General features: G+C 41.3%; 1 protein-coding gene across 1 annotated transcript; it reads right to left on the bottom strand.

The window, feature by feature from the left end:
• Positions 1–64: 64 nt before the first annotated feature.
• On the bottom strand, positions 65–22,956 carry CCT2 (chaperonin containing TCP1 subunit 2). The gene is made up of 16 exons (XM_044998057.1): positions 22,804–22,956; positions 21,024–21,098; positions 19,685–19,750; positions 19,467–19,578; positions 19,094–19,170; positions 16,642–16,754; positions 15,228–15,430; positions 14,113–14,213; positions 13,903–14,030; positions 9,922–10,025; positions 6,924–7,043; positions 5,315–5,443; positions 5,107–5,210; positions 3,581–3,680; positions 2,003–2,144; positions 65–314 (listed from the first exon to the last, which is right to left on the bottom strand). The coding sequence occupies exons 1-16, from the start codon at positions 22,804–22,806 to the stop codon at positions 284–286; spliced, it is 1,608 nt and encodes a 535-aa protein (XP_044853992.1). The 5' UTR covers positions 22,807–22,956; the 3' UTR covers positions 65–283.

Genomic DNA, 22,956 nt, shown 5'->3' with positions numbered 1-22,956 from the left:
ATTTGAAACTTTATTTCAGGGATCTATTGCAGGAACTAGGAAAGGAACAGAAGGAATATAGATGTTTCATACAACCCATGTTTTATTTGGATGTAAAATGCCTTTTTTAAAGCACAAAAACAAAATAAGTTACATTTTTCTGCAGATTTAACAATGACATGACAGGAATGAATACACTCTTTTACTTTACGCTTCTGTTCCATAACCTCTCAGGAGGCTTTTTTGTTTGTTTGTTTTAAATACTTGGCGAGATCTGGTCCACACATCCTTATGGGTTGAATAGTTAACATGGGCGATGGTCTGGTACACGTTTCCTGAAAGAAAATCACATGATTTAGAATGGTATCTTCCCCTTGAAGTCCAGCAGACATTTTTTAAAGTAACAAGTTTCACACACTACTGTAAATTCAATGCCAATTATTTCCATAAGCATGGAACATATGAACTGCTCATCTGGATGAGCCCCCAGTCCCTCAAATCCAGTATCTTGTCTCTGACAGTACCCAGCACCACATATTTCCTGAGAAGGTGCAAGCAACCTAATGATAAGCTGGTAGGGATAATCTGTCCAGTAAGAGTCTTCTCTTAATAGTTAGAAACTCAGTTGAGACCCAAAGCATTAGATTTTATACTACTTCTAAAACTTTAAGTAGTAATTTTACGAATATAACTGGATATTTGTTATGCACATAAAAAAATTCAACTTTTTAAATCTTTCCCAGCTGATGGCTAATTTAAAATTCAGTAATGTGCATAAGTAGTTCAAATTTTCCCCTCCAATATGCATTATTCATATTTATCAACAACACTCATGTTGCCCATTCACCTAACTTTGGTTATTTGTTTATCAGAATCCTCTATAGATTTGGTTAACAATTCCAAATTGTGTTACCTACAAATTTTGCCACCTCCCTATTCACTCCCTTTTCCACATCATTAACACACAACAGTTCTATTAGAGACTTGTGGCACCCCACTATTAACTTTTCCCATGACAATCCACGAACATTTTCTAACATCTGTTTTTTACAAAGTTAAAATTAAGGCTGAAATTCACCAATGTGGTGAGGGCTTACATAAGCCCTTTGTGTCACTAAAATCTTTTAGGTAACACCAAATTAGTTTTGCAAGGCTGTTGCCACACGGATTAACTTTACTGGTAAGGAACAATGAGGGATTCTTCATTAGCAGTCATTTTATTTCCAATAAATTCCTCCAGTGCAGGACTTGATTTAACTGGGGAAAGAACTATCTTTTGCCACGAACTATATGAAGAGACTCTTCAAGGTGGTGTACAAAATTGTAGAATATTTCCAGGTACACAGATGTCAACATGCTTTAAGTTACAGCATCTGAATCATCTAAAGAATAGTGTTACTTACTTTACAGTAACTGTAGTTCTTAGAGATGTGTCTTCCATATGGATTCCACTCTTGGTTTGCATGTGCCCAAGAGTGGAATCCATGCGGGCAATGACATGAAGAAATGTGGGTTACACATTAAGATTGGTAGATGAACTTTACTCCTAGCACACCAATCAGCAATCGAAGTAGACAAAATAATAGTAAACAGACAGCAACAAGCAGTAGCAGATTCAATTTCAGATACATTATGGGCATCCAGCTACAATTTTAGCTTTTAGGGTTTCCTAACAATGGAGAGAATCAAAAACTGCCTTCCCATTTTTCTCCACAAACAGATTTCTCCAATGAACTCAGAGTTTAGTTCTACACACACTGATCAAACACTGTCACAACTATGGATTTTCATTAACTAGATGGTGCTCGAACAGACTAATTTAAACATCACAATAACTTTGGAGAGTCAATTGTTTCTGCTATTGCAAACTAATTGTGGGAATACTAAAATGTTAGAGTAGAACCAAAAATAGCTTTGTCATCAGGAAAAAATAAAAAAAGATGAAAATATTTAGCTTGAAATGAAGGGTTCTCTCTAATGGTATAGGCTAGAACATCAAACTTAGATTCAGAGTTTAGGATACCTTGGTGCTGCTTTAATAATGTCATCCACACGAATAATCATTTCTGCTGCTTCAGCTGCACTCAGCAGAACTTGTCTCTTGACTTGGAAGCTTTCAGTTATTCCCAGGGTTGCCATGTCTCCAATGACACCATCTTTCATATCTTTAAAAAGAAAGATACTTTGCCAAAAAGGTTGTGTTTTTGTTTTTTAAATAAAGGAAAATCTTGTTAATAGCTTTGTGGATAATGCAGGTTATCTAAATCAAGTGCAGATAAAAAGATTACATCTCAACCATGTATTATCCATATGTCATATTCTACAGAAAAACTATTTTAGAAATTATGTATTTTAAAGAAAAGGGTCAATACTTATTACCTCTATCCCTCCACCTGTAAAGCCAGGTGCTTTAATGACTATGAGTCCAACTATGCAGGGCTAAAAGGGACAGGATGTAAAATATCTCCACAAGTGACCTACATACAGAAACGTCAATGCCAAAATTCACTATCGTGGGATGTTCCTGGGCTAGAAGAGTGTGCTAGGTTCCCTTGGGAAGCTGTGAATATCCCCTTTCCAATGGTATGAAGCGTCCATTATGAAATGCCCTACAGAGCTGCATGATATAGTAGGTACCTATAAGCTGTTATTAAGGGCTTGTGTATTTGAATAGTTAGTTTGTGACAAGCCAGGGTGTAAGCCTACCTCACACTAGACTGCCACATACTAACAGTCTATAGGACCCTTCACACTAAAAGTTCCACAGTGCGCTTTGATCTGCCCCCATTTCAAAGTGGGCATCCACATTGAACCAATTATCCCAAACTCAAGCCAATAAAACTTACATCACATCATCATGAATATCATGTTTTCTTTCTATGCATGTGTATGTATTTGATATGCAAATACATGCATGAGGATATATTAATATGTTTAATTTTCAGGATATATTTTGCACTATTAACTAAGAACTTGAAGATACCATTTACATACTACAGAATAAGTGTAGTCTTCTATATTTGAACTGAAAGTAGTAAGTTCTTTACTATAACCATCCTTGCTATTACAACCATGTTAAAGTGGAGCTTTTCAACCTTATATCATTTATCACATTGTTTCAAATTCTGCATCTATTTATTGTCACTTCCTAGTGCTGCTACTCAATCTTGGTTGAATCACAGCATTAACACTCACTGATGTGATGCTTATAATTTAACCAGGAAGAGAAAAGAATAGCTTATAGCCATACAGCCATCTCTATTCCAAATGGTCAATATAACCATGAACTTGTCTCCTAGTATAATAATCACAGAGGACCAGGGCAATTACATGTTAAGACAGTACAGGAAAAAGCTAGTACTTTCATTCATCATATGAAACCATGATTCACATCCATTCAATTGGACCTCTATTGATTCAAATAGGTTTGTCTACTTTAAATCCTAATTATTTTGTTTGTGATGCAATAAACTCGTGCCTTGACTTTATCACAAGGTCAAGTTTGCGTCCATTAAGTCACAACAATGCAAAAGGCATATATTCCATCCCATAAAAAAGAACAAAAAATTCAATACAATTCACATGCTATCAAATTTCTCACCAAGCCCATAAGTTGTTTTCCCCTCACTGTGAGCAGCTCTGAGCTGAGACACCAGATCTGCACTGTCATAGCCAGCATTATCAGCTATAATGGTTGGGATCTAAAAGAATAAATAGGCATGACAACAGATCAGAGGATGTTTTAAATTCTCAAGCAAATAAAAAGCAAAAACAAAATAACCCTACTGCAACAACTCTATACAAACTTAAGGTTGCTTATTTACTCTTCAATTACAAAAACAGCTGTGAAAGGGAAAGAAAAACATATATAAGCAGAAATTCACCAGTTGAGGTTGTCAACAAATGTTTTTCATTAATTTATAGGTATGCAAAGTTACACTATATGACCATTTGAAACAAAATATTTATCTGCAATTAAAATGGTTTGCGGTGATTTCCTGTAATCTGTGTAAAATAATTCTCTACACTGAGAATACACATGCAAATTTGCAGGCCAAAAGGAGATGTTTAGATTAGTTGAACATATAGCTTAGAAAAGGTCTAAAACTGCGAACTCAACTCTGAAACAGATACTAAGCAGCTCTTTAAAAAAATCCTATTAATTTGTATTAAAGGTACATATTTCAGTAAGAAAGAAATTGGAAAAAAATAGACCAAAATATTTATGATGAGAATACTATTCCCTCAGGCTCAAGACCTTTGTAAGCAGTATTAGAGGGAATGCTAGCTACAATATTTTAGTTGGTTTTTCCTTCAATTTAGCAAGAGTACATTTTTCTCATTAATCATTTCAAAATTGTCTTGTGGCACTTGTTCCATTTTAAGAATGTAAACTTGCTGATGAGCATTTATCAACAAGAGTCTTCTATTCAACGCATGTCAGTTTAAGTGATGCTAGAGCAAACTGTGTATGGTCATTAAAGAGATAGTATTCTCTAAATTAAACATTACTTGACTTTCTGAAAAAGATGTTTTTCCTAGTTTAAAATGTTGCTACTGGAAGTCAGGCTTTCCCAACTCTGTGTTCCAACATAAGCGAGGTTAGCAGTTAATGTGTATTGTATTCACTTTTCTATGGTGGTGTCTCATTTTTCACTAGCTGAAACAAATATTTTCTAAGATTTTATGTAGGGAAGTTCAGACAGTGCTAGAGAATTTTTTCTATTAAAGCGTTACTGTAATCTCCCTGAATCAGCGACCTAAAACTGCTAGAACCAATGTGTGCTGCCTGTTCTACTAGTCTCTTCTGCCTTTAGCCTTACAGTATGTCTACACAGCTAAAGAAAAACTCAAAGCTGGCCCACGCCAGCCGATTCCAGCTCGTGGGGCTTGGGCTGCAGGGCTGTTTCACTGCTGTGTAGACTTCCAGGCTCAAGTCCCAGAGCCTGGGCTCCAAACCGAGCATGGGCGGGGACAGGAGGAGGAATGCACCAGGGTGGGGGACAGTGCACGTGATGGCCAAACAGACACTGCTACCAAAGTTCTCCAATCGGCAGCACAGGGATGCAAGTGCCCCTACAGTGGAGCACCCATTGGGACACTATTTGAAGAAGAACATTAACTTACCATTCTCAAGGCCTTCGCAAAAGACTCCATTGCAACAGATTCTTTGCCTGGCGTTCTGTTGGCAACCTCTGTGACAGCATTAGCCATCAGCATCTCTGAGCAACCTGTATATTAAAAGAATGTAAGTACTTTACAACCTGCCTTGACTGACAACAAGAACTCATACATTGTGTTGAAAAGAAAATGTGAAGATAACTTGAATATTCACCTCCACCATAGACAGTCCTAGTATCTTTCACAGTTTGGGCAAGGACACACAGAGCATCATGCAAAGACCTTTCAGCTTCATCTATAATCTGCTGTGTTGCTCCACGCAGCACTATGGTGCAAGCTTCACCTAAGGTCAAAAATAGCAAAAACGAAGAGCTAAGAACATAGCCAAGAGAATATCAACAAAAATTCGACAGAATAGCTTTGGCAGATTGGAAAGCCAAGACAATCTCAAAAGCATTTATGCCAGTTTTACTGACATCACCATAGACAAGTTTAAATTATTAGAAAAAAATGAAGCAGTTGGCATGCCAAAGTACAAATGAAAATTTCTAATGAACTCCATTAACCATGCCATTTTCATCCACGTCCTACTACAGAATATGCTGTATTTCTTCGCAAAATAAATAGTTAACTTAGAAGCAGAAGATAGCAAAGCAATAATTTGATAAACTACATATAGATCAGAAATATTGGTACTTTCTGGTTAACGAAAGTTACTGAACTCTATTCTAGAAGATTCCTGCTAACAGGTTGCCATTTGCCTCACCACTGTTTTATTTACCAAAAGGGGGGTGGGGACGCAAAGTCTTAGGTCCCAATCTTGCAAGCACTTATGAATGTACATAACACAATTCAGTAAAATTAAACCTATGTACATATCTTTGCAGGACCAGGGCCCTAGTGTTGGCCAAGCTTTTATGACAAAATGTTACTTGTCACATGGTGCATCTAAAGTATCAATTCTAATGACAACCACTTAATGAACAGTTTAAATATAATGGTTAGTGATAAATAGGGCCCTACCAAATTCACATGCATTTTGGTCAACTTCAGGTCATAGAATTTTTAAAATTGTAAATTTCATGATTTCAAATTTCCTGGTGTTGTAACTGTAGGAATACTGACCTAAGGGGGGGGGGAGGGGGAAGAGGGTGTTGCAAGGTTATTGTAGGGGGACTGCAGTATTGTCACCTTTACTTCTACATTGCTGCTGGCAGCAACGCTCCCTTCAGAGCTGGGCAGCTGGAGAGCAGCAGCTGCTGGTTGGGAGCTCAGCTCTGAAGACAATGCCACTGCCAGCAGCAGCGCAGAAGGAAGGATTGCATGGTATGGTATCGCCACCCTTACTTCTGCACTGCTGCCTGCAGAGCTGGGTCCTTGGCCAGCAGCTGCTACTTGCTGTCCACCCAGCTCTGAAGGCAACAGCACAGAAGTAAGGGTGGCATAGTATGGTATTGCCACCCTTACTTCTGCACTGTTGCTGGCAGGGTTCTGCCTTCGGAGCTAGGTGCCTGGCCATCAGCCAGCACTTTCTAACCACCCAACTCTGAAGGCAGCGCAGAAGTAAGGGTGGTAATACCGCAACTCCCCTACACTAACCTTGAGACGCTCCCCCGCCACCCCCCCCACAACCCCTTTTTGAGTCAGGACCTCCAGTTTGAAAAACGCTGGGCTCCCCCGTGAAATCTGTACAGTATAGGGTAAAAGCACACAAGAGACCAGATTTCATGGTCCGTGACGCATTTTTCACAGCTGTGAATTTGGTTGGGCCCTCTTGATAAATGAATGAAATGATAATGGTTGGTTAATGGTAAAACACTTACCCATAGCTACACCAGAGAAGTGAATGAGCTTATCTTCTCCAATCATAACCTCTTCAATAAGCTTGCAACTTCCTAGTTTTACCAGCTCTGGGTGATCAAAGGTTGAAGCAATTTCACCACCTATGAATGTAAGTTCATGTTAAACTGCTTGTTTGGTTACAGTCTATGTATGGGGAGACTTTGGCAAACCAGTAAAGTGCCTGAAACCATTATGGCTTATTGTTAAAGGCAACCCAGTAAGCAAGCTGTAAACTGGCCATTCAGCAGTCTCAGCTTGACCAAGGCAGGAGGGGAGGTGGTTTGGGGTGCCACAGAAAGGGCAGCTTGACCCCACATCCTTCCTGATAAGAATTGTGTTGAAGTTGCTGATATATGCATTTCAAAAGAGCAGGATGTACCCCAGGAATGTCTATTGGGGTCTCGAGGCTGCAAACTCTGGAAAAACCCACACCTGGTTAATCAATAATCAGAAGGAACCTCTTGCTTGACCACTGAAACTGCTTACTTTACAAGTTTTCTTTAAGGGACATGTCATTCTATTACTAATGTATAAATAAGGGGAAAAAAGCTTGAGATAGTTGGACTCGTTTGGGGACTCTTTTGGACTCTCCCTCTGGATACATCTTGCGGTACCAATGGCAGACAGAAGATTCGGCCACCGGAAGCTCGCCGCTGTTTCACTCGAGAGCCACACTCAGCTTTGGTAATTATCAAGGGTTGGGGGTGTTTTACTAATCTGTTGCAGACGTGTGTAAGTGCTTGAGACTAAGTAAAGTGTAGCTTTAAGTGAAAGCACTCGTGTTGTCCTGTTTGTGCCAGCCATATATCGGTCGGACAGACGTGTGTCCCGATCCATTTCCTGACACCACCTTGCACAGAGTAAAAGGTACCAAGAGTTTTGGGTTGAAAGAACCCTGGGTAACATTTAGGTCAAGTCTTGGAAGATCTGAAGCTTCCTTTAGCCACTAATAGTAACACTACACCAGTGTTTCCTAAAATTGGTGGCAGGACTGTACATCTCAGTTGATTCCCAGAGTCTCCACTTTTATGGGGGTTTTTTTTTTGGTTTTTAAAGCTAGATTTATTTTATGGTCACAAAGTCAGTCTTTAAAAGGGCGTGTGTTTTCACTAAGGAAAAAAAAAAGTGTGTGGGGGGTCTAACTGGAGTTACCTAACATGATGTAAAATCCTAGTGAAGACAAGGCAGTTTGTAGTTTTTACATACAAGTTAGGTGGTCAAGTTAAAGATTAGGCTCCCCATAACCTTTAACTTGACCTGCTAACTCACGTGAATGCTACAAACTGTCTCGTCTTCACTAGGATTTCACCTTGTTAGATAACTAGTCAGCTAGCTTGAGCTGAGAATACACCTTTTCCCTTTAGTAACAACGACGCCAAACTGTTAAATTGAAACCAACGCAAGTTTGAGTTTACAGAGTTTACAGAGAGCCTGAAACAATACCTCCAAGGCTTGGACTGTTCCCTCCTTTCAATGGGCGCTAACTCGGATATCAATGATGACAATTAATGTTGATACTTTAAGTATTTCACTGCTCAAACCATGTAAGAAAGGTGACAAAGTTTCCCCCACTTCACAAAGAATGTGGAGGGCACAGGAGTCGGGAAGATGTATACATTAAAACATGAAGGCCTTTATCACTACATGGTAGGATGCAACTGGTTTCATTTTCCTGAAGTGGAGGCTCAGCTTTGAAGAGTTTGGGAAATTCAACACTATATATTGTGAAACTCCTGACTCCTGGCACCAAAATATTAAGAACAGAGTCTAGAAGTATATGTTTGTTTCACCTCTGAAAAGCACTTTGAGATCTGATAAAGACACGACTGTATTACTTTATATTTTGAATTAAATCCAATTATTTGATTGATCATCTGCTACATGAAAAACATATCCAATACCCAACTATTTATTTCACTCTAATGCTTGACTAACATGAATGTAGCTCCTTTTAGACTATCGTACCGTTTTATAGAGTGATATAGAGCTACAGTATGATCACTGCATACAAACCTATATGATCTTTAAACAATACAATCTTAAAAATCATACTTCTGTTGGGATATTTAATTTATTTTACATACTATTGTAACTAGACTACTTATACTTCCCAAAAAACAATGCTATACCTAGCAAGGCCTATCTGCAGCAGACCTATCCCATATTTCTTTCAGACTTTCTATATTGGTTACTTAGGGTACCAAACACATAATTCTGAAGATTTTTTTATTTACAGGTAACCTTTAAAATAAAGTCTGATCCCTATGAAATCTGAAAAACCTAAAGAAGTATATTTATCAGCATGCTATGATAATGCAGGGCTCATGAGCTGGTGCCAAATGACAACAGTACATTTAAATTTAAAGCGGAGTAAATTGAAGATAGCTCAGCTCAGTTTCCATCTCTTCTCTGCTGACAATAGTACTCGCTGGGACGTAGCTAGCTGGCCATTAGCAAAACAATTTTACAGAGGCCAAAAGCCATCAAGAACATAAGAATGGCCATATTGGGTCAGTACAATGTCCATCTATCTCAGTATCCCCTCTTCTGACAGTGGTCAAGTGCCAGATGCTTCAGAGGGAATAAACAGAACAGGGCAATTATTGAGTGATCCATCATGCCATTGTCCAGTCCCAGCTTCTGACAGACAGAGGTTTAGAGACACCAAGAGCACGATGTTTCATCCCTGATAAATAGTAATTACTTTTGGGTAGATTTTACCTTAAAAAAAACAAACAAACAAAAAAAAACCCCTGAAGATCTCTCTCTTATTTAATTCCCCCACGCCCCACTCTCCCAAGTAATATATGTTCATATTACTCCACTGCTTTTTACATTAACTGCTTTTCTTAAAATGAAAAGTTAAAGGCAAGTTGTATCAACAACTATGGAATCACGCATTAACATTTAGCAGAAAATGAATTACTGATATGTCAACGCTCAAGACATACTTCTATGATGCAACACTCTTCTCTATACCTGTAACAAGAGCCAGACGTTCTACACCTGCAAAGTCTGCATGTTCAATAGCCATAACACCAGCAGCACCAAACAGCTGTTCGGGGTAGTTATAAATCAGTTGCCTACAATTGAAGCACACATACATATTCATGCTATCGAAAGACTGCATCTTTCATCAAAATTACATGATAGCCACAGAAATAAACCTGCTTCTCAACATGAACAGAAATGGATTTTCAATGGAATTATTATTAATACTTTAGATTGCAAAAGCACTCAGGGTGCGAGGCACTTCCCAAACATGGAGAAACGTCCCTGCACAAAGCATGAAGAGTCAGACAAATTCTAGGGGCATAACTGGAAACTAAGACACCGTAAAGTAACTTGTTTTTCTAACTGTGGTTCTTTAAAATGGGTTATCCAGATATATTCCACGGCTGGTGCACAAATACCCAAAGGCTCAAATTCAGATTAGCTTGGCTGTGTCTGTTGGGGCTGCACCTGCACTGTAGCTGTCCTCATGATCCCCCACCCAAGGGAATAAAGGGAAGAGTGGTCCCAAATATCCTGAGTTCCTTGCCCAATACAGAATCCAATTCGCATAAGGTTCTGTAGTACAGGAAAGGAGAGCAGGTTGTACGTATTCCACTTCTGGTGACTCAAGAGCAGTAACCTGGAGCATAGGAGGTGGGTGCTGTAAGTATCTGAACACCTACCACAGAACAGGTCTGCCAAAGCACGCATCAGTTCTTGATACTTCTACACGGGAGTAATATTGTATAAATGTGTACCAAGCACATGCAGCTGCTCTATAGGTCTCAGGTTGGTACACAGTAGCTGCCTGGGACTTGGCATGGGCTCCAATCTTTACGGTAGATCTTGTCTGGCTGTTTCATACCATGGCCTAGTGCAATTGTGAATCCAGTTAGATAACCTCTGGGCAAATAGTGCCTTACCCTTCTTCCTATCTGCAAATGCTCTTACTGAGCTGATAAGATAGCCCTGAGTTCTTCAGCAATCAAAAGGTGGTCCAAAATAGCAATATCTGAGTCTAAGGGACAGAATTGGCATTGTTGGGCCCAAATATAGAATCTTTTCCACTTGGCTGAATGAGTAAACCTAGCAGTTTTTCCTATTCATGAATTGGTATATTCTGGACCTCAGCAGAACAGCTCCTCTTAAATCATGATTAGCTCGCCAATATCCACACAGTCAGGGATAACAAAGCTGGGTCCAGATGGAGAACCTGTCCCTGGTTCTGGCAGATTATGTCTGGAAGAAGAGTTAAGTATCAGAGGATGAGTGAATAGATTCTGCAGGTCTGATAATGAAAACTTCATTGGCCAAGCTGGAGGTCAGCATGATTACTACAGCTGAGCACTGTCTGAACTCGCTTAAGACCCTTGGTATTAATGGGATTGGTGGGTAGGGGATGTACTTTATTCCTGATGTTAAGGGAATGAGGAAGGCATCTGATAGGGAGCCCAGACTCAGACCTCCCCAACACACTTCTTGTTCTCATTTGAGGTAAGTCTATGACTAAGTGACCAGCTGTTGATGTCTTGTGGGATGGTGTCTTTAACAGATCATTCATGAACTGCCTTCTGCAGCAGTCTGTCAGGACATCCCACAAGCCTGATAAATGAAGGGCAACCAGAGTGATTTTGTGGCACACACCAACTGCTGAGTTGGACAGCTTATTGCCAAAAGGGAAATGATCGTGCTACTTCCTGTCTGTTTATACAAGACATTGCTGTCATGTTATCTGTTATATCTAGACCAGGGGTCGGCAACCTTTCAGAAGTGGTGTGCTGAGTCTTCATTTATTCACTCTCATTTAGGGTTTCGCGTGCCAGTAATACATTTTAATGTTTTTAGAAGGTCTCTTTCTATAAGTCTATAATATATAAACAAACTATTGTTGTACGTAAAGTAAATAAGGTTTTTAAAATGTTTAAGAAGCTTCATTTAAAATTAAATCAAAATGCAGAGCTCCCCAGACTGGGCAGTGTGAGTGCCACTGAAAATCAGCTTGCGTGCTGCCTTTGGCACACGTGCCATAGGTTGCCTACCCCTGATTTAGACCATCAATCCTCTCAATATGGGAAGGAATGCTGTGCATGTCCAATGAATTGCTTTCAACCCCAGTACATTTATGTGAAGGCAAGCGTCCTCAGGAGTCCAGAGGCCTTGTATTTGGAGATGATTTAGGTGAGTTCAAGCATGTGTCGTTAGTGTACTGGATGGCAACAGTGATAAAAGGTACCCCCTTTTACATTTAGAGGATTCTTTCACCAGTTACAGTAGGACTTTGGGTGGTCTTGCACTTTAACGTTTATGTGACATTTACTGGGCAGATGCACAGATTTTCGCATAGAGCATAGATGAAGTTTGGCATGCTTTGTGACATGTATCCAAGGGGCCGTGTGACTTCTGGCTCACTAGGCCCCTATGTTCTTATTCATGTTTAATAATGAACCTGCAGCTGGTTGATGAGATCCACTATGGTACTGAATATGTCCTAAAGCAGATAAGCCTTCGGTACTATCAAAACTAGTAATGCCCCTTTGAAGTCTACCCTCTGGGTTGACAACAGAATCAACTTTTTTATTGATCAAGTCCCAGGGTAGTGAACAACTGAAGAATCAGGTGAATGGAGTCACTTACATGTGTTGATTTCACTCAAATGATTCCTTACTTTTTCATGTGAGCTGCCATTACCACAGCCAGGCAGTTGAAGACCCTTAGCACTGTTGATAGTTGGAATGGCAGAACTCTGTATTGATAGTGGGAATTTATCACTTGGAATCTCAGACATTTCCTGTGAGTTGAATGGATTGCTACATGAAAAGAGGCATCTTACAGCTCAAGAGCTGCAAGCCAGTCCTTGGGATCTAAGGAAGGGATTATAGAGGTTATCTGAAGCACCAATGAAAGTCTAGAATTGGGCACCAGTCCTGTTTTTTCTTCAGACTTAACTGTCTTTCATGAGAGAAGTCCCTGAAAAAGGGATGGGGAAGGAGAGTGGGAGGTAGGGAGACTGAAATTGTCTAGAATACCCTACCCCTTAGGGATGGGACAGGATGAGTAAAGATCCTCCAGATGATGTAAACTGCTCTCAACCAAGATGTCAATTAACTGCCTTGATGTAGCCACAGGGTGAGAAGCCAATGAAGGGAAGGCAGAGTGTCTTCCTTTGGTACCTCTGCTTAGACTACATTTGTGGTCTAGCCTGATTTCTTCTTGGTGCAGCATGCAGACTCACTGAGATCTTTGATTAGCTTGTGAGTCTTTCAGCAAGAGTACAGCCTCATTGGTTTTACTATTCAAAAGATCACAGCCTACAAATGGCAAGTCCTCAGTGCTAAGTATATGGGATGGATAAATAAAGAGATCAACTTATAGCCAGTTGTTTACTGTAGGCATCACAAAAGAAGCAGATCTTAAGAAATGTTTAAAAAGAAGAAGAATGTGGCTCTGCAGACCAGCTGAAGATGAAAGGTATGGGAATGACATTAAGAAACAAAGGCCCAGATCCTCAAAGCTATTTGGGCACCTAAAGCCCAATGAAATCAATGGGAGTTAGGTGCCTAAATAGCTTTGAGGATCTGGGCGAAAGACGATTCAGAAGATATGAAGCAGATATAAATAGATTCTTGTACTCAATCACAGGCAGCTTCAACATAATGCAAGGGACAAGGGAGAGCAAGTGGAATGATTTAAAAGGTAGGGGGCATGGGGCAGTCAGAATGACAGGTAAGAAAATTACTTAGCAACTGTGTTTTGCATGGAGTGGAACGGGGTGGGCAAGGAGTGATATTGTACTCAGTGAAGGCATTATAATAAATAAGAAGTCTGACAATAAACGGCTGCATGAATCTTATGTGTGTGGGTAGAGGGAGCTGGGTCTTAAAAAAGTTATGAAGCAGCAAGCTTTTAATAATATAGAATGTGTGGGACATAGTCACATACCTTATTCCATCCACAATAAATGCATACCTGTTAATAAAGCAGTTTATTCCATGCTTAAGAATACGTTCAACCTTCTCTTTCATTTTTTCTTTTTCTGCTTGTTCTATTTCTGCTACCTTTGCTGTCGAATCCACTCTTACACGAGAGCCAAAGACCTAAATTAAAAACAAAGATTTAAATTTCAAATAAATCTTACCTCAATTTATAAAGATGGCTTCTATTATATTAATCACCTACCTTAATTTTATCTGTATCCATACCAGTGTTTGCAATAAGTATCTTTGCATTTTCAATTCTTTTTGGCTGGTTGACACCAATCTTTTTATCTAGCAGAAAGCCTGTAGTGAAAGAGAAAGTAGTAAAAACCTCAGCAGGCCTTAAAATGGGAAAAGGACTATTATTCTAAAGCAAAGGGGGACAAACTATGGCCCATGGGCCACATCCAGCCCACAGGACCCTTCTCCTCTAGCCCCTGCTAGGGAGTGGAGTCAAGACAGGCTTGTGGAGGAGCCAGCCCAACTCCCCAGCAGCGCGGTGAGCGGGGTGGAGGCTAGCCCCTGGCCCCTCCCCTTCTCCTCCCCTCCCTCGCAGTCACAGTTCCCCCAGCTCCTGGGCAGTATGGCTGCAGCTCCGGCCGGGCAGCACGGCTATAGCGCCGCCAGACCTGGTGCTCCAGGGTGGCATGGTCAGGGGGCGGGGAACAGGGGGAGCCGTCAAGAGGCCTGGGCCCTGCTGCTGGTGACAAGGGTAGAGCAAGCCAGGGCCCCACTCCACTCCCAGTATGCTTGACCCCTGTCCCCAGCAGCCAAGCCCAGACAGGGAGCGAGCTCTGCCCGACTGCCAGGGAGAGGAGCCAAATGAGCAGGGGAAACACACAGGGAAAGGACTGAGCCCCTCTTTCCCCCTCCCCACTGGTAACGTGGGGCAGGGAAAGCAGAGAGGGTTGGATAGGGACGGGCATCCCGGGGGGATGGTCAGAGGGCAGAGAGCAGGGGTGCTTGGATAGGATGTGGGAGTCCCAGGGGGTAGTTAGGAGTGGGGAGGAGGGGGAGTTGGATGGAGGTTCCGGGGGGCTGGAAAGGGGGTGGGGGCCATGCCATGCCTCGCCGTTTGGGGAACCATAGCCTCCCCCAGCCTTCCCTATTCAGCCCTCCATACAATTTCTGTACCTGATGTGGCCCTAGGGACAAAAAGTTTGCCCACCCATGTTCTAAAGTGTGTCAAAATTTTGTACAGATTCACCTACCAACACCAGAGCAATGTTTCCTGAAGCACATACAGACAGATGCATATATCTCACATATAGGATTAACTTCAACTCTCAAATACATGGTCACTGAATAAAAACATACCTTCATCTAAGTAAGAGTCTATCAGACTTCCACCTAGTTTCTTGATAATATGGATAGCTTCCAAATTACCAGATCCTTTCAGTCTAAGAACAGCTTCCACTGCTAGTTTAGTAAAGTGATTTTTATGATGAGTAAGTAGTTTTGAGGACAGCGTGGTCCCTGCAATGTTCATTAAGTCTTCACGGAACTTTATTTCATCATCACTAAAACAAACACAATGTAACCAAGTGAATAAAATTAAATGGACAGCACTGAAGAAGCAATTCAACTGACTGACAACCACTACACTCAGATTTACATATATTGTTATACATTTTTCCTCAACAGATGTGCAGTTGCAAAATAATTGTACTTTGCAAATAGTTAATTGTATGCCTATCTACATGAGGCACTCTCTTCTTAGGATATGAATTTGAATAAAAGCACCTCTTGAAACGGAGTTGATGCTCAATGGATAACAAACCACATATAGCCTGTTGCATTACTGCATACATATATTATTGATACTTCGCACTTACATAGTGCTTTCACCTATACATTTCTTCAACAGACTGCAACAAGAAATGGCAGAACTGGAATTAATTTGCAAAATGGACACCGTTAAATTAGGCTTAAATAAAGACTGGGAGTGGATGAGTCATTACACAAACTAAAAACTATTTCGCCATGCTAATTTTCCCCCTACTGTTACTCACACCTTCTTGTCAACTATTTGAAATGGGCCATCCTGATTATTACTACAGAAGTTTTTCTTCTCCTGCTGGTAATAGCCCACCTTAATTGATTAGTCTCATTAGAGTTGGTATGGCAACAGCAATTTGTGTGTGTGTGTGTGTGTATATATGTAAAATCAAACAGTTTTCTTTCTGTTGACCAATGTATATACATACACACACATATATCTTCCTACTGTATTTTCCACTGCATGCATCTGCTGAAGTGGGCTTTAGCCCACGAAAGCTTATGCTCAAATAAATGTGTTAGTCTCTAAGGTGCCACAAGGACTCCTTGTTCTTTTTGCTGATACAGATAACACGGCTACCACTCTAGAAGTTTACAGTACGCACTGAAAAATCTGAACAAATTGCAAATTTTGTTGAAGGGGAAAATTATATTTTAAGGCAAATTATATTCTAGTTAAACAGCTACATCGTTTAGTATTTTAAGATAATTTGTCTATATTTTTTAAAAGCCTTTATAGTTTAACAAAAGAAAATTGTGATAACTTCTATTCCAAAAATATTGCTTATATCATATTATATTTTAAAGTTCAGAAATGAAGAAAATCAAACACAGTTTTCCTCCTGTTGACCAATATGCAATTGTTTGTCCTACCCATCTGTGACAGTTTACATAGAAATTAATCAGGACAACCAAAGAAGATTACTACTGCAAATACAAGGTATTTACTAACCCATGATCCACTGCAGATTTCAAGAGGACCTCTCTTGCTGCTTTTGTAGCTTCTCTCCAACCTGCAATGATGGTTTGAGGATGAATCTTCTTTGCAATTAATGCTTCTGCCTCCTATTAACATAAAACATATAATTTACTTCAATGCCAAATTTGAAGCAAGGAGGGCAATTTATTCAGTAAGAAAATTTAGAATCTTTTCAACATCAAAAGGAGACTTTTAATCCACCTGACAGCCAAAATAATCAGAATAATCTTAACAGGAATGATTTAGAAAATATATATTTATCCTCTAATACTACAAATACAGATGTGGTCATTCATGCTGCTAGTATTTCCTACCTAAGCAACTAATGTGCTTTATTCAGGGTGGCCTTGAAGATCATCTGGAAGCTTTGTCTAGTGCAAGCCATAGCTATATTTTGAACGGGCAAGTAAGTTATTATAAAAATGTATCATCTACTCGAAGCTCTGCATTGGCTTCCTGTTTACTTATAGGTGCAACTCAGGGGGCTGGTGAGAAATCCTCAAAGCCCTGGCTGGCCTGGAAGTCAGCTACCCAAGAGATCATCTCTCACCTTGAGCCCTGTCATTTCAGTTAAGATCAGCAGGTGCTCTTGATGTCAGTTCCTGGAGCTAAAAATCTCTAGGCCTTGTTGCAGAGCTTTGTTAGCAGGAGGTCCTTGCCTCTGAAGCTCCCTCCACGGGTAGCTCATCAGAGTCAAAGCTCAGTAGCCTTCAGAGTACACATGATGACACTTAACTGTTTAAACAGGCACTACCAAATCAATTTAGGTCTTGCAAAAACAATCATTTACAAAGCCTCTCAAAAATGTTTCCTTTTTCTTAATTCATTGGGAAAAAAGATTTACAAGGAGTATTTTCCTGGAGTGTCTGCAATCAAACTGTACCATTCTGCTAACTGCAAGAGCCAGAAAGTGAAACTGATTATACGACTAAAAAGGCAGTTTCATTGTTTCTTTTTGCATATCAGTTGGGTGAGGAAGACAACATAAATGGTGAAGCAAGTTTATTTTAAAAATCCTTTCAAATACAATAATTCAAGGTGTTATTAGTAATAGATAAGGAATACGGTACTATTAACAGAACAGTGTGACCCAAGGACCTCTTAATGCCAACTGGCATAGGGAGCAAGGGTACATAAGGGTTTCAGAGATCCTCTGGGTCTGGTGCCTACATACTAGTCAACCAAAGAATATTATGCAAGGTCTCTTATGATAGCCTGTGTCACACTGTTCATAACTGTGAGATGTATGTACAGAAAATATGTGAGAAAAGGTTATGTTATCTAGGTCTGAGAGTTAAGGTAGGCCATCAGAAGATGATCCACAAGCTCCTGTCAGGCAGGAAGGACGAGATGCTTATCCCCGTGTGCCTGGTCACATGCATTGAGTGCTGTATGGCTCACAATGGATGCCCATTTGCAGTCTGAGCAAAATGTTACTCAATAGATTGTGGGGACTGCAGGAAAACACAACAAAAGTTATCCGGTTTAGAAGTAAACAGCATATAATAAACAGCTTTGGGTTTGTTTTTGTGAAGTTGGGAGGCCATTTTCATGCAGTTGCACCCACAGTCCCCCCGCACTGCCCACTCATCTCTGGGACTGCTTTCCGCCCCCTTGAACCATGCCCCATTCAGCATCATGGCACCATGCGCAAACTGCTAGCCCCTTGCTATTTTTTTTTGGTGGAGTCTGTGTGGTTTGGACAAACCAGACTTGTTTTGGGGTGTTTTTCCTGGCAACCTGTGCAGATGAACCCCGAGTTATCCTTTAATTTGTGAGGACAAGCCACCAGTTGGTTTGATCTTATGAAGCAGGGATCTCAGCCAGCTTGGTTGAAGCACTGGAAAAAGGACTTGAGGCAAGCTATCACGTAGGACACAGAGGCCTTGTGAGTTAAGTTTAGGCTCTAGAATGCATGTTATGATTGTGTAAAGTGCTATGTGTAAAATAAGGTGGTAATCCTGAACTGAATCTTGAAAGCTGGTGAATACTACTCCGTTGTGAACAGCAAATCAGAGTTCTCCGCGTGTTAACTGAAAAGGGGGTGGGCATTCCAGAGGGATGGCTGGAGGACTTGGGGGTTGGTAAGTGCCTATTGCTCGCCTGTACAGAGAGAGTGAGGCTGGCAGAGGCCTGGAAGGTAGTTCTTGCGTTGCCAGAGGCTGGTGAAGTCAAGGAACTGATACACAGCAGGCACAGACAAGACTTCCTCGCATTAAGGGTAGGAGGCAGCAAGATGCTTCACAACCCTGGATACCCCCAAGAAGCAGCACAGACAGCATCTAAGTTTTGCTCCTGTTTCTAACAATTTGATAAGTGATACACTAATGCTTACTCTATTGGCGGCACCCTACTCTGTCTATGGTATCAGAGCACTGAAATACCAGATATAGTAGAAAATGTTTAAAAACAAAAGTTTCATTACCCTAAGTAATTCAGCTGCCAGCACAGTTACAGATGTAGTTCCATCACCAACCTCATCATCTTGAACCATCGACATATCTAAAAGAGAATACTACGTTAGTTTATTTATTCAAATATTCTGTACTGCTCAGTCCTAACTACAAATATTGTATATTATGGGTACGCACTAGTTTGGAAATCAAAAACAGGGTTTTAAAAAAACTACATAGGGGCAGGATTAATTGCAATAACTGAGTGTCATATTATCAACCTGCTACATAGCAAAAGAAACTTGCTCAGAGGATGTTGTTTGTTTGCTAAAGTAAATGCTATTTAATAACTGACCTACAAGGAGATTTCAAATATTGTAATGACAAACATCTAGTCAAACTCACCAACCAAAACCTTGGCAGCTGGGTTGTCAACTCCAATAGATTTTAGGATGGTTGCACCATCATTGGTTACTGTCACTGTGCCATCTCTTCCAGTACTTAGAAGAATCTTGTCCTACAGGATGCAAGATTTAGGATACTGCTTGAACACGTAGTTCATAGTGTTAACAGTTGCAAAGACAGCTAAAAATATGGCGTCTGAAAGCCTGCAAACATCTTACCATGCCTTTAGGTCCCAGAGTGCTCTTAACCAGGTCTCCAATGGCAATAGCACCAACGAAGGATGACTGGAATAAAAGTGAACAAGATCAGACAAGGATTCATCATTTCTTTTATAAGCAGCTGAAGATTAAAACATAACAGGGTCAGAAATTACAACCACTTGTCCTGATCTACTTCCTCCACCACCATATCCCATCCCCTTCCCTCCCTTGGTCTGGTTCTGAAGTCAGGCAGCTTCTTCTCCTCATAACGTGGGTGCCAGCAGAGGAGTCACTCAGAGAACAATGACCCACAGAATCTGGGAGCAGCAACTCCCTGGAAACTCCTGCTCAATCCCTAAAAATTTAGGCTGGAGCATTCTCAATACAGATTAAATCTTCAAAGAATTATACTTCAACAAGTCTCTACCACTGAACAAATGCAAACTGATTTTTTTTTTTTAAATATTAGATGTGGTCAAATTTGGCAGTTTTTCATGTGAATGGCAAAAGAAATCCCACTCCCAAATTTCAAATCCTCAGTCCAAAGTATGGAAAGAGGACCTTCTCAACAAAACAGATATTAACAAAATATATAAAAAAAAAGTATGAGCAAAAACACATTCCCCACCCTAACCCCATATCTCGTTCTTGAAAATAGGGGAACCATTTTTGCTTAAACTTTACACAAATATTCAAAGTGAAGTAGACATTCAGCAAGCAAAACTTCACCCTGAACAGGTAAAGTTAAATGCAACTGAAAACAGGGTCTTATACTTAGGGCTCTGTGTAAATTGCAATTTTTTTTTTAAAGAAAATTCTCAACTGTGTAAATAGCAAAGTATTGCTTTTCAGTGAGTTTGCATGGAATGAACTTTACAGGTAACTTTAGCTGATTTCAAGAACTGAAGGAATTTTACAAGTTAGTCAATTTCTTCCACACAAACATGCCCACAGCACTCCATTCTTCCACACATGCACACAGCACTTTGTGCTTCTGGATGCACACACCACTGCAAGTAAAGGTAATGTTTTATATTGACGACTTTGTTGTAAACATTCTCATTTAAAAAAAATTATATTTAAAAGATCGCCATTTTGGGGGACGGGAAGCAATTTCATGGTTTCCATGCCCTCCATAAGAGTAAAAAGAACAGGAGTACTTGTGGCACCTTACAGACTAACAAAGGTGCCACAAGTACTCCTGTTCTTTTACGGATACAGACTAACATGCCTGCTACTCTGAAACCTGTCTCCATGACAGTGTGATTTACACACGGCCTTACTTATAATGATAACTGTCAGACAACCTTAACTATAGAAAGTGTTAGACATTCTGTTGATATTTAAATAAACTCACCAACCGAGCTGTCTCTGCTTTTTCTTCATCTGCTCCTGCCTTGAAAATATTCACAGGTGCAAGGGAAAGGGAGGCCTGAAATAATAGTAACCATAATGTAATTTAGCTTTATCACATCATTTTCAGAACACCTCACTAACATAAGTTGAAATTAAATGATGTTTTATGTTATTCTTGAATTACAATACTTAATATCCCCCTATTCCCAGGTATATTTTAATAAATGAATCTTTAACACACTTTTTATCTAAATCTTTTTTTTTTAAATCTTCAATTTACTGATGCTATATAGAGCCTCTTAATTTAGAAAGACATTTATTACCTCAGGGGCACCAAAGGACTCAAATGCTGTCTCCAACTTTGCTGAGATGAACTACCAGAGCAAATATAAGATTTCCTGCCCTGTTCTATCCTGCAGAGCACAGGTGACAAGGAGATTTGCCTGGAAACTGACCAGATTTCACTGGCAGAGATTTCTTCTGTGCTGGCAGTGAACTAGCTTTCTGATACCCCTATTCCTGGAGTGAATGCAGCTATTCTCTACTAGCCAACAGCCCTGGAGGAGCATTACCAGTTGGCATAGTTTAGAGGAGCCAGATCTTAATTACACCAGGACAGAGGTGAGCCCACCAGAAAACTGGGAAACCAGAACCTTTATTTCTCCACTGTTCTGCTGCACCCAACAGAGAACTGGAGCCACTCATGTCAAAGTTTTGTGGAATTACTGAAAACAAAGATAAAAACTTTGATGACATTTTTAAGTTAACGTTACCACAATTTTATTTCCTTGCTTTTCCCATGTCAATTACACCACAATAGTGGTCAGTATTTTTTAGCCCATTAAAATTAGACATCTAAACTCAATTAAGGCCCCCATGAATTCAGCAGCAAAGTAGAACCAAGTTGTACACCACCCTGAGCTGCATTCTGAAGCAAACTGGGGATTCTTCAGCAGCTTCAAGTCAACTCAGAACCAGATAAAAAGGAAGATAGGTGATACAGTGATAGTAGCCTGTTTGGATGTTTACAGTATATTCAATCTTACACCGCTGCAAACTTTTAACGCAGTAGATTGTTCTGATATAGGGTTGGGCCAATTCTGAAATAGGTTTCTCAAGGAGTAAGTTTCTTCCCAAGCCCCCGTCAGTTACTAGCAGCCTGGTGTGCAGAAACACAACGACTTAGCTCCCCTAAACATATTTCGCCTTGTTTGAGGTGGATGATCTTGTCACCCAGGTAAATCCTAACCTCGAGGCTGCCACGGCCGCCTGCCTCAGCCACATCCCCATGTGCCCCGTGGCAGAGCGGCTGCCGAGCTGTCACCAGCTCTCTCGCCAGCAGGCACGTTGGCCATCGGCCCCAACCCGACAGCCTCAGAGCCCCCGGCCCCGCCCCCACTCCCGGGGGATGGGGCGGCGGCCCGCGGCGATGGTCCCCGGAGTGACGCGGCGGCCCCGCATGGCGAGCCAGCCCCAGCGCTACGGGCCTCGGCGCCGGGCGGGGAATCTGCGGCGCTACCCACCGCGGGAGGCCGCTCTAGAAACTTCCAGGCCCGCGCTCCGCTCGCCGGGCGCGGCAGGGCCCAGCTCCCCCGTGACTGGCGGCACCACCGCCGCACACAGGCGGGGAGGGCCCGGAGCCGCGGCCGGCAACGGCAGAAAACCACCGCCCCTCGCGGCCCATGTGGAGCTGGAGCTGGAGCTGGCGCAGGCACAAGCCCGCCGCGCCGCGCCGCTCGTTCCCCGGGGCCCGCAGGGCAGCGCGGGGCCCGCAGCCTTACCATGGTGACGGTGAATCTGCTCCCAGCCTCCTGCCGACCGCCGCGCGCCCGCTCAGAGTCACCGCCGCGCGCTCCGTCCCCAGGCCACGAGCTGCAGCCACCGGAAGCTGCGTCGCTGCCAGCAGGAAGCGGAAGGGCTGCCTCGGCCTAGCG

Source organism: Mauremys mutica, chromosome 1 (genome assembly GCF_020497125.1).
Source record: "Mauremys mutica isolate MM-2020 ecotype Southern chromosome 1, ASM2049712v1, whole genome shotgun sequence".
Taxonomy (NCBI): Eukaryota; Metazoa; Chordata; order Testudines; family Geoemydidae; genus Mauremys; species Mauremys mutica.
The sequence above is the reverse complement of the archived record's forward strand: the minus strand, read 5'-3'. Positions and strand labels throughout refer to the sequence as shown.